The 12,029-nt window shown below is 40.8% G+C and overlaps 1 protein-coding gene across 2 annotated transcripts in view; it reads right to left on the bottom strand.

Annotated features, from left to right (window-relative positions):
- Nucleotides 1–12,029, bottom strand: part of TXNDC16 (thioredoxin domain containing 16) — a 381,032-nt gene that overhangs the window by 187,009 nt on the left and 181,994 nt on the right. For both annotated transcript variants that reach the window (XM_053697616.1, XM_053697617.1), the window contains one exon: nt 6,561–6,727. In XM_053697616.1, the coding sequence (XP_053553591.1) occupies nt 6,561–6,727 (167 nt within the window). The remainder of the gene's footprint in view (nt 1–6,560; nt 6,728–12,029) is intronic.

Here is a 12,029-nt window from a genome sequence, read left to right as displayed (position 1 = left end):
TCCGTACGGAGAACCAGATAAGGAGAATCACATTGCAACGCAGATAACTCGGAGACTCTATGAGCCGAGGAAATAGCTACCAAAAAGGAACTTTCCAAGATAGAAGTTTGATATCTATGGAATGAAAAGGTTCAAATGGAACTCCTTGAAGAACCTTAAGAACCAGCTTTAAGCTCCATGGCGGAGCAACATTTTTAACCACAGGCTTGGTTCTAACCAAAGCCTGACCAAATGCCTGAACGTCTAGAATACCTGCCAGACGCTTGTGCAAAAGAATAGACAGAGTAGAAATCTGTCCTTTTAAAGAACTAGCTGACAACCCTTTTCTCAAAATCATCTTGGAGAAAAGATAATATCCTGGGAATCCAGACTTTACTCCATGAGTAACCCTTGGATTCATAACAATAAGATATTTACACCATATCTTATGTTAAATTTTCCTAGAGACAGGCTTTTATGCCTGTATTAAGGTATCAATTACTGACTCGGAGAAGCCATGCTTTGATAACATCAAGCGTTCTGTCTCCAGGCAGTCCATCTCAGATTAGTTATATTTAAATGGTTGAAAAGACCCTGAGGTAGAGGGTCCTGTCTCAGAAGCAGAGACCGTGGTGGAAAGGATGACATGTCCACCAGATCTGCATACCAGGTCCTGCGTGGCCACGCAGGCGCTGTCAAAAGCACCAAAGCACTCTCCTGCTTGATCTTGTGCAAACCCCTCCGGAGGGAATTCCCACTCCCCAGATGAAAAGTCTGACGACTTAGAAAATCTGCCTCCCAGTTCTCAACACCTGGGATAGGGATAGCTTTTAGACAAGAGTGAGTCTCTGTCCAGTGAATTATTTTAAGACTTCTAACATTGCTAGGGAACTTCTGTTCCCCCTTGATGGTTGATGTAAGCCACAGTCGTGATATTGTCCGACTGAAATATGATGTACCTCAGAGTTGCTAACTGAGGCCAAGTCTGAAGAGCATGGAATATCGCTCCCAGTTCCAGAATATTCATTAGAAGGAGGGTCTCCTCCTGAGTCCACTATCCCTGAGCCTTCAGGGAGTTCCAGACTGTATCCCAACCTAAAAGGCTGGCATCTGTTGTAACAATTGTCCCATCTGACCTGCGGAAGGTCATACCCTTGGACAGATGGACCCGAGATAGTCACCAGAGAAGAGAATCTCTGGTTTCTTGGTCCGGATTTAACAGGAGAACAAATCTGTGTAATCCCCGTTCCTCTGGCTGAGCATGCATAGTTGCAGTGGTCTGAAATGTAGGCGTGCAAACGGTACTATGTCCCTTGCCGCTACCATTAAGCCGATTACATTCATGTACTGAGCCACCAAAGGGCGCGGATGGAATGAAGAACACGGCAGAAATTTAGAAACTTTGACAACCTGGACTCCGTCAGGTAAATTTTAATTTCTACAAAATCTATCAGAATCCCTAGGAGGGAAACCCTTGATATTGGGGATAGAGAACTCTTTCCTTGTTCACTTTCCACCCATGTGATCTCAGAAATGCCAGTACTACGTCCGTATGAGACTTGGCAACTTGGATGTTTGACGCCTGTATCAGGATGTCGTCTAAATAAGGGGCCACTTCTATGCCCCGCGGCCTAAGGACCGCCAAAGTGACCCCAGAACCTCCATAAAGATTCTAGGGGCTGTAGTTAACCCAAAGGAAAGAGCTACAAACTGGTAATGCCTGTCTAGAAAGGCAAACCTGAAAAACCGATGGTGATCTTTATGCATCGTAATGTGAGGATAAGCATCCTTCAAATCCATTGTAGTCCTCTATTGACTCTCCTGGATCATAGTTAAGATGGTACGAATAGTTTCCATCTTAAATGATAGAATTCTAAAGAATTTGTTTAAGATCTTTTAGATCCAAAATAGGTCTGAAGGTTTCCTTTCCTTGGGAACCACAAACCGATTTGAGGAAAACTGTGTCCCTGTTCCTCTATTGGAACTGAATGGGTCACGTACACAATGCAAGAATGTCTCTTTCTTTATCTGGTTTGCAGATAAATGTGAAAGGCAAAAACTCCCCTTTTTTGGGGGGGAAAGCTTTGAAATCCAGAAGATATCTCTGGGGTATAATTTCCAATGCCCAGGGATCCTGGGCATCTCTTGCCCACGCCTGGGCGAAGAATGAAGTCTGCCCCCTATAGGATCCGTTACCAGATAGGGGTCCGTTCCTCATGCTGTTTTAGAGGCAGCAGCAGGCTCCTTGACCTGCTTATCTTTGTTCCAGGTCCGGTTGTCTCCAGACCGCCTTGGACTGAGCAAAAGTTCCCTCTTATTTTGCCTTAGAGGAAGTTGATGCCACACCTGCCTTGAATTTTCGAAAGGCACGAAAATTAGGCCTTTTTTGTCCCTTGATTTGAACCTGTCCTGAGGAAGGGCATGATCTTTTCCTCCAGTGATATAAGTAATAATCTCCTTCAAACTAGGCCTGAATAGGGTCTGCCCCTTGAAGGGAAGTAGCTTATTTATTAAAGTCACGACAGCTGACCATGATATAAGCCATAGCGCTCTGCGCGCCAGTATAGTAAAAAACAGAATTCTTAGCCGTTAGTCTAGTCAAAGGAACAAAGGCATCAGAAAACAAAGGAATTGGCTAGCTTAAGTGCTCTAAGCTTGTCAAATATATTCATCCAATGGAGCCTGTAAAGCCTCATCAAGAGACTCAAACCAGAACGCCGCAGCAGCAGTGACAGGAGCAATGCGTGCAAGGGGCTGCAGGATAAAACCTTGTTGAATAAACATTTTTTATCCATAGGATCTAAAAAAGCACAACAGTCCTCGCCAGAGGTAGTGGTACGCTTAGCTAGAGTAGAAACTCTTCTCTCCACCTTAGGAACTGTCTGCCATAAGTCCCGTGTGGTGGCAACTATTAGAAAACATTCTTCTAAAAAATAGGAGGGGAAGAGAACGGCACACCTGGTCTATCCCATTCCTTATGAAAAATTTTAGTAAACCTCTTTAGGTATTGGAAAAACATAAGTACACACCGGCACTGCATATTATTTATCCAGTCTACACAATTTCTCTGGCACTGCGATTGTACACATTCATTCAGAGCAGCTAAAGCCTCCCTGAGCAACAAGTGGAGGTTCTCAAGCATAAATTTTAAATGTAGAAATATCAGAATCAGGTTAAATCATCTTCCCTGAGTCACAAATATCACCCACAGACTAAGCATATTGTGAGGTAGTATCAGACATGGTTCTTAAAGCGTCTGTATGCTCTGTATCTACCCCCAGAGCTGTTTTGCTTTCCTTTAATTTCAGGTAGTCTGACTAATACTGCTGCCAGTGTATTATACACAACCTTTGCCATGTCTTGTAAAATAAACGCTATGGGCGCCATTGATATACTTGGCGCCATTTGAGCGGGAGTCCCTGGAGCGGGAGTCAAAGGGTCTGACACGTGGGGAGAGTTAGTCGGCATAACTTCCCCCTCGACAGAATCCTCTTGTAAAATAAACGCTATGGGCGCCATTGATATACTTGGCGCCATTTGAGCGGGAGTCCCTGGAGCGGGAGTCAAAGGGTCTGACACGTGGGGAGAGTTAGTCGGCATAACTTCCCCCTCGACAGAATCCTCTGGTGATAATGTTTTTAAATACAAAAAATGATCTTTATTGTTTAACATGAAATCAGTACATCTGGTACACATTCTAAAATGGGGTTCCACCATGGCTTTAAACATAATAAACACAGAGCCTCCTCTATGTTAGACATGTTAGAACTAATAAAGAGACTAGTAAGCTTGGAAAACACTTTAAATCAAGTTAACAAGCAAATATAACAAACGTTACTGTGCCTTTAAGAGAAACAAATTTTGTCAAAATTTGAAAAACAGTGAAAAAAGGCAGTAAATCAAACGAAATTTTTACAGTACATGTAATAAGTTAACAGAGCATTGCACCCACTTGCAAATGGATGATTAACCCCTTAATGCAAAAAACAGATAAAAAAACAAACAAAAAAAAAAACGACATTTTTTTAAACAGACACAACAAAACTGCCACAGCTGAGCTGTGGATTACCTTCCCTATAACTGTTTCTATGCAAAATTTAAGCCAGCCATGTGGAAAAATTAGGCCCCAATAAGTTTTATCACCAAACATATGTTAAAAAACGATTAAACATGCCAGCAAACATTTTAAAACACATTCTTATAAGAGTATGTATGTCTATTAATAAGCCTGATCCAGTCGCTATCACTGCATTTAAGGCTTTACTTACATTACTTCGGTATCAGCAGTATTTTCTTAGTCAATTCCATTCCTTAGAAAAATATATTACTGCACATACCTTAGCATATATCTCTATCAATCAGCCTGGTACCAGTCGCTTTCACTGCATTTAAAGGCTGTACTTACATTACTTCGGTATCAGCAGTATTTTCTTAGTCAATTCCATTCCTTAGAAAAATATTTTACTGCACATACCTTATTTGCAGGAAAACCTGCACGCCATTCCCCCTCTGAAGTACCTTACTCCTCAGAATGTGTGAGAACAGCAACTGGATCTTAGTTACGTCTGCTAAGATCATAGAAAAAACGCAGGCAGATTCTTCTTCCAAATACTGCCTGAGATAAACAGCACACTCCGGTGCCATTTAAAAATAACAAACTTTTGATTGAAGAAATAAACTAAGTATAAAAAACCACAGACTCTCACGACCTCCTATCTATGTTGAGACTTGCAAGAGAATGACTGGGAATGGCAGTTAGGGGAGGAGCTATATAGCAACTTTGCTGTGGGTGGACTCTTGCAGCTTCCTGTTGGGAAGGAGAATGTATCCCATAAGTAATGGATGATCCGTGGACTGGATACACTTAACAAGAGAAATAACAAACTTTTGATTGAAGAAAAAAACTAACTATATTTTACCACTCTCCTCTTACTACCTCCATCTTTGTTGAGAATTGCAAGAGAATGACTGGATATGGCAGTTAGGGGAGGAGCTATATAGCAGCTCTGCTGTGGGTGTCCTCTTGCAACTTCCTGTTGGGAAGGAGAATATCCCACAAGTAATGGATGATCCGTGGACTGGATACACCTTACAAGAGAAAGCACGCCCAACCAAAAGGCAGCGTCACTACCAAAGACCTCAATGTTTCAAGCCATGAGCCCATATACATCACACATAAGCAGGTTGAATCACATAAACATGATTATAAACCCCTCTGTTCAATAACCCCCCTAAGGAGATATTAACCCTTGATTCCAAGATACTACAAGAGACTCACTTAGACCCTTATATTTAGTTAGACCCGCAAGGTGGTAGCCTCTCTGGAAAACTTTCACATTACAGTACATTGAGAATAAAGTAAAATGAAAAGATCTTACCGGAATCTACGCCGTGGAACAGGAACACGGCCTTTAAAGTGTGACGGATAGTAGCATCGCCTCCGCCATGGACTCGAAAGAAGAAAGCAGGCAGCGGAGCGAAGTTTGACAATGCTGATTGATTGAGGAGCTGTTAATCTGAGTCAGGATGGTTTCGCAGAAAGACTTTCCCTGCATCTCCGGACTCTAACTTTCATCCAAGCCCTCACTGAGGGACTGACAGGACTACTTAAAACTCCTGTCCCATGCCAAAGAGTACTATCCTCCATAAGAGACAAAAAACTAAAATTTAAAATTCTGACACCACTTTTCTGCCATCCTCCTGGGACGAAAGGCAAAGAATGACTGGGGGATGAGGGGAGTGGAAGGAGTATTTAAGCCTTTGGCTGGGTTCTCTTTGCCTCCTCCTGGTGGCCAGGTTCTTATTTCCCAAAATTAATGAATGCAGCTGTGGACTCTTTCCATTTAAGAAGAAAATAGGGTCTTTATTTTATAGGGACAGTAAACACTTTGAGATGATAATATAAAATGATAAATTACATATATAAAAGAAATCTTTGCAATATACAGTACTTTAAACATTTATTTTGTTCCTTTTTCCTGTAGTTTCATTCTGAAAATTGTAAGCTTTTCTGTTTCTGTTAGAAATGGAAGTGCAGAACACTGTTATACTCCACACAGTCATTGGTTGCACACTCGTGTGACTTATGTATAACTGTCTCTAATTGGTCACAGCAGAGATAGTAACCTAAGTTACAACATGGCAGCACTCATTGCTCTATAGACACTAAAACTGTATACTTATTTTGTCAATATTTTAACTTATTAAACTTTAGAAAATCCATCTACATGTTATTATCAGACTAATCTTTTCTTTGAATGATTCATTCCATCTAGCATTTATTTTGTTTTTAATCTCCCTTTAAAGAGGGGCTTCTAGGCTTTGAAACAAGCACTGTTGGGGGTCACTAGGCACATGCATGGTAATGGCCCTTGCTTTCCCAGATTGATCTGGCAATGCTGGACCACTTGGCTGCCATGAAGCAATACGTGGCCAGTCCCTGATAGGTAAGAGTCAGCAATATAAAGAGCAACCCTTATAAAAGGTTAAATATTCAGCCCCCTTCCCAAGTGATATGGTTTGTCTTGCATTCATAAATAGCAATATGAGCAACTTGCTTCACCTCTTTTTATACATCATACCTCAATAATATGGCTAGTCCTGCCTTGCCCATCAGTTGCCAGGCCAAATGCTCTGCAGTAATTCTATCAGCATCATAGGTCTCTTGTTGACTTAAGATAAAAACCATGGGTAACCCAAGCTGCAGATGTAGGCTGGTAACATTTTCAATATCTCCAGAGATATCTGTCTGGAAAATAAATAAAAGAATACAGACAACAATGTGACAATGTATATATTCGTATATACCCTGCATAAAATGTATCAATCTTTAACCCTTTAAGGACCGGGAATTTCAGAGAAAAACATGCCCTAAAGACCGGAGAATTTTAGCATTTTTGCTACTACTCGATTTAAACAGAAAAATATAATATATATATATATATATATGTATGGAAAACAGGAGACAGCACTTACTGGTCTTGACAATACTGGATTTATTCAGTGACGTTTCGGGGAATACACCCCTTCATCAGACCCTGATGAAGGGGTTTATTCCCCGAAATGTCACTGAATAAATCCAGTATTGTCAAGACCAGCGAGTGCTGTCTCCTGTTTTCTATACATATATATATATATATATATATACATACCCAGTATATATATATATATATATATATATATATATATATATATATTAGTAGACAACCCAAGGTATTGATCTAACCGCCAAATGCAATCAAATTAAAAATTAAATAACTTTTTTTTTACAAATTTGGGGCTTTCATTGAAATTATTTACATAACGCGTTTGCAGCCATAAAACAAATGTTTAGAAATAGACATATATGGCATTACAATTGCTTTTTGGCTATTAGAAGGCCACTATTTGCAGATGTGCACCACACTTCTGAAATTCCCAGCAGCAAAGGGGTTAATCAGGTAGCTTGTACGGTTAAGTTTACCTGTAGTGTAGAGATTACCCTCCCACCTGACACCTCCCACTTCCTGATCCTTCACAAGCAGCTCTATTCCCTCCCTCACCCCTCACTGGTCACCACCATCTTAGGTGCTGGTAGACATTTTGCCAATATTAAGTTATAGGGCACTATTTTTTTCTGCAGTGTAGGATCCCCCCTTACCCTCCCACCTCCCTGATCCCCCTAAACAGCTCTCTAATCCTCCTCCTCTTCCCCCTCTAACTAGTGTCTGCCATCTAAAGTACTGTCAGCAGTCTGCCAGTACCTAGTTTATATATATTTATGAATAATTTTTTATTATTTATTCATTAAAACATTTTTCGGTAATGTAACAGCCCCCTCATCCTCCCCCTCCAAGGGATCATTCTGCAGGGCCCCTCCCTCATAATAATTTTTCTGTAGATAGTGGATCCCTCCCTCCCCCCCTCTGTGGAAAACCTTTTCTGTAGTGTAGCGATCCTGAACCTCCCACACCACTAACGGAACCAGTGCAAGCAGATGCACACTGGGACACAAAGTGATCTGCATCAGTGATCTGCTACATATGGTAACGGGAGTGCTGTCAGCGCTTCCTTACTATATGAAGACAGATACCTTCTCCCCTGGCTGAGGTCTTAGCTGTGAGAGCAGACAGCTGGGAGCACAGCATGAGGGAGAAGGTTGGACATAGCTACTACGTTAACAGGATATGCTGGGGAAAAGTACCATGTGATGTAGTAGCTACGTCCATATGGCTTAAGGGGTTAAATAGGGCCTTTTTTACTTACTACAATAAAATGGTTACTACTCACCATGCTATAGTTTTTCCTCCTGTGTCTGCAGCTGTTCAGTCATTCTCTTATTTTAACCTCTTACAGCTATCAGTTTGTGAAGTTCTGTCTCTTCACACTGGGTGCTGCCATCTTGGAGTTTATATTTGTTATTTGACTTTTAAATTGTGCAAAAAACTGCAAAAATGTAGCACTTCTGCTCTCTATTATGTGAGCTAAACTGAATGTAAATGTACAACTGTCAAAAAACATAATTTATGTAAGAACTTACCTGATAAATTCATTTCTTTCATATTAGCAAGAGTCCATGAGCTAGTGACGTATGGGATATACATTCCTACCAGGAGGGGCAAAGTTTCCCAAACCTCAAAATGCCTATAAATACACCCCTCACCACACCCACAAATCAGTTTAACGCATAGCCAAGAAGTGGGGTGAAAAAAAGTGCGAAAGCATAAAAAATAAGGAATTGGAATAATTGTGCTTTATACAAAAAATCATAACCACCACAAAAAGGGTGGGCCTCATGGACTCTTGCTAATATGAAAGAAATGAATTTATCAGGTAAGTTCTTACATAAATTATGTTTTCTTTCATGTAATTAGCAAGAGTCCATGAGCTAGTGACGTATGGGATAATGACTACCCAAGATGTGGATCTTCCACGCAAGAGTCACTAGAGAGGGAGGGATAAAAATAAAGACAGCCAATTCCGCTGAAAATAATCCACACCCAAAATAAAGTTTAAATCTTATAATGAAAAAAACTGAAATTATAAGCAGAAGAATCAAACTGAAACAGCTGCCTGAAGTACTTTTCTACCAAAAACTGCTTCAGAAGAAGAAACACATCAAAATGGTAGAATTTAGTAAAAGTATGCAAAGAAGACCAAGTTGCTGCTTTGCAAATCTGATCAACCGAAGCTTCATTCCTAAACGCCCAGGAAGTAGAAACTGACCTAGTAGAATGAGCTGTAATCCTTTGAGGTGGAGTTTTACCCGACTCGACATAAGCATGATGAATCAAAGATTTCAACCAAGATGCCAAAGCAATGGCAGAGGCCTTCTGACCTTTCCTAGAACCGGAAAAGATAACAAATAGACTAGAAGTCTTTTGGAAATTCTTAGTAGCTTCAACATAATATTTCAAAGCTCTAACTACATCCAAATAATGCAATAATCTCTCCTTAGAATTCTTAGGATTAGGACATAATGAAGGAACCACAATTTCTCTGCTAATGTTGTTAGAATTCACAACCTTAGGTAAAAATTTAAAAGAAGTTCGCAACACCGCCTTATCCTGAAAATCAGAAAAGGAGACTCACAAGAAAGAGCAGATAATTCAGAAACTCTTCTAGCAGAAGAGATGGCCAAAAGAAACAAAACTTTCCAAGAAAGTAATTTAATGTCCAGAGAATGCATAGGTTCAAATGGAGGAGCTTGAAGAGCCCCAGAACCAAATTCAAACTCCAAGGAGGAGAAATTGACTTAATAACAGGTTTTATACGAACCAAAGCTTGTACAAAACAATGAAAAAGAACAGAAAGAGCAGAGATTTGTCCTTTCAAGGAACTTGCAGACAAACCTTTATCCAAACCATCCTGAAGAAACTGTAAAATTCTTAAATTCTTGGAATTCTAAAAGAATGCCAGGAAAAATGATGAGAAAGACACCAAGAAATGTAAGTCTTCCAGACTCGATAATATATCTTCCAAGATACAGGTTTACCAGCCTGTAACATAGTATTAATCACAGATTCAAAGAAACCTCTTTGACTAAGAATCAAGCTTTCAATCTCCAAACCTTTAAATTTAAGGATTTGAGATCCTGATGGTAAAAAGGACCTTGCGACAAAAGGTCTGGTCTTAACGGAAGAGTCCACGGTTGGCAAGAGGCCATCCGGACAAAATCCGCATACCAAAACCTGTGAGGCCATGCTGGAGCTACCAGCAGAACAAACGAGCATTCCTTCAGAATCTTGGAGATTACTCTTGGAAGAAGAACTAGAGGCGGAAAGATATAGGCAGGATGATACTTCCAAGGAAGTGACAATGCATCCACTGCTTCCGCCTGAGTATCCCTGGATCTGGACAGATACCTGGGAAGTTTCTTGTTTAGATGAGAAGCCATCAGATCTATTTCTGGAAGTCCCCATATTTGAACAATCTGAAGAAATACCTCTGGGTGAAGAGACCATTCGCCCGGATGAAACGTTTGGCGACTGAGATAATCCGCTTCCCAATTGTCTATACCTGGGATATGAACCGCAGAAATTAGACAGGAGCTGGATTCCGCCCATACCAGTATTCAAGATACTTCTTTCATAGCCAGAGGACTGTGAGTCCCTCCTTGATGATTAATATATGCCACAGTTGTGACATTGTCTGTCTGAAAACGAATGAATGATTCTCTCTTTAGAAGAGGCCATGACTAAAGAGCTCTGAAAATTGCAAAATATTGATTGGTAATCTCACCCCCAGAGATTCCCAAACCCCTTGTGCTGTCAGAGACCCCCAAACAGCTCCCCAACCTGTCAGACTTGCATCTGTTGAAATTACAGTCCAGGTCGGAAGAACAAAAGAAGCCCCCTGAATTAAACGATGGTGATCTGTCCACCACGTCAGAGAGTGTCGAACAATCGGTTTTAAAGATATTAATTGAGATATCTTTGTGTAATCCCTGCACCACTGGTTCAGCATACAGAGCTGAAGAGGTCGCATGTGAAAACGAGCAAAGGGGATCGCGTCCGATGCAGCAGTCATAAGACCTAGAATTTCCATGCATAAGGCTACCGAAGGGAATGATTGAGACTGAAGGTTTCGACAAGCTGAGATCAATTTTAGACGTCTCTTGTCTGTCAGAGTCATGGACACTGAATCTATCTGGAAACCTAAAAAGGTTACCCTTGTCTGAGGAATCAATGAACTTTTCGGTAAATTGATCCTCCAACCATGATCTCGAAGAAACAACGCAAGTCGATTCGTATGAGATTCTGCTAAATGTGAAGACTGAGCAAGTACCAAGATATCGTCCAAATAAGGAAATACCACAATACCCTGTTCTCTGATTACAGACAGAAGGGCACCGAGAACCTTTGTAAAAATTCTTGGAGCTGTTGCTAGGCCAAATGGCAGAGCCACAAACTGGTAATGCTTGTCTAGGAAAGAGAATCTCAGAAACTGATAGTGATCTGGATGAATCGGAATATGCAGATATGCATCCTGTAAATCTATTGTGGACATATAATGCCCTTGCTGAACAAAAGGCAGGATAGTCCATATAGTTACCCTTTTGAATGTTGGTATCCTTACATAACGATTCAATATTTTTAGATCCAGAACTGGTCTGAAGGAATTCTCCTTCTTTGGTACAATGAAGAGATTTGAATAAAACCCCAGCCCCTGTTCCAGAACTGGAACTGGCATAATTACTCCAGCCAACTCTAGATCTGAAACACATTTCAGAAATGCTTGAGCCTTCGCCGGATTTACTGGGACACGGGAAAGAAAAAATCTCTTTGCAGGAGGCCTTATCCTGAAGCCAATTCTGTACCCTTCTGAAACAATGTTCTGAATCCAAAGATTGTGAATTGAATTGATCCAAATTTCTTTGAAAAATCGTAATCTGCCCCCTACCAGCTGGGCTGGAATGAGGGCCGCACCTTCATGTGGACTTGGGAGCTGGTTTTGGTTTTCTAAAAGGCTTGGATTTATTCCAGACTGGAGATGGTTTGCAAACTGATACCGCTCCTGTGGGTGAAGGATCAGGCTTTTGTTCCTTGTTGTGACGAAAGGAACAAAAACGA

This window comes from Bombina bombina, chromosome 1, assembly GCF_027579735.1.
Source record: "Bombina bombina isolate aBomBom1 chromosome 1, aBomBom1.pri, whole genome shotgun sequence".
NCBI lineage: Eukaryota > Metazoa > Chordata > Amphibia > Anura > Bombinatoridae > Bombina > Bombina bombina.
The sequence above is the reverse complement of the archived record's forward strand: the minus strand, read 5'-3'. Positions and strand labels throughout refer to the sequence as shown.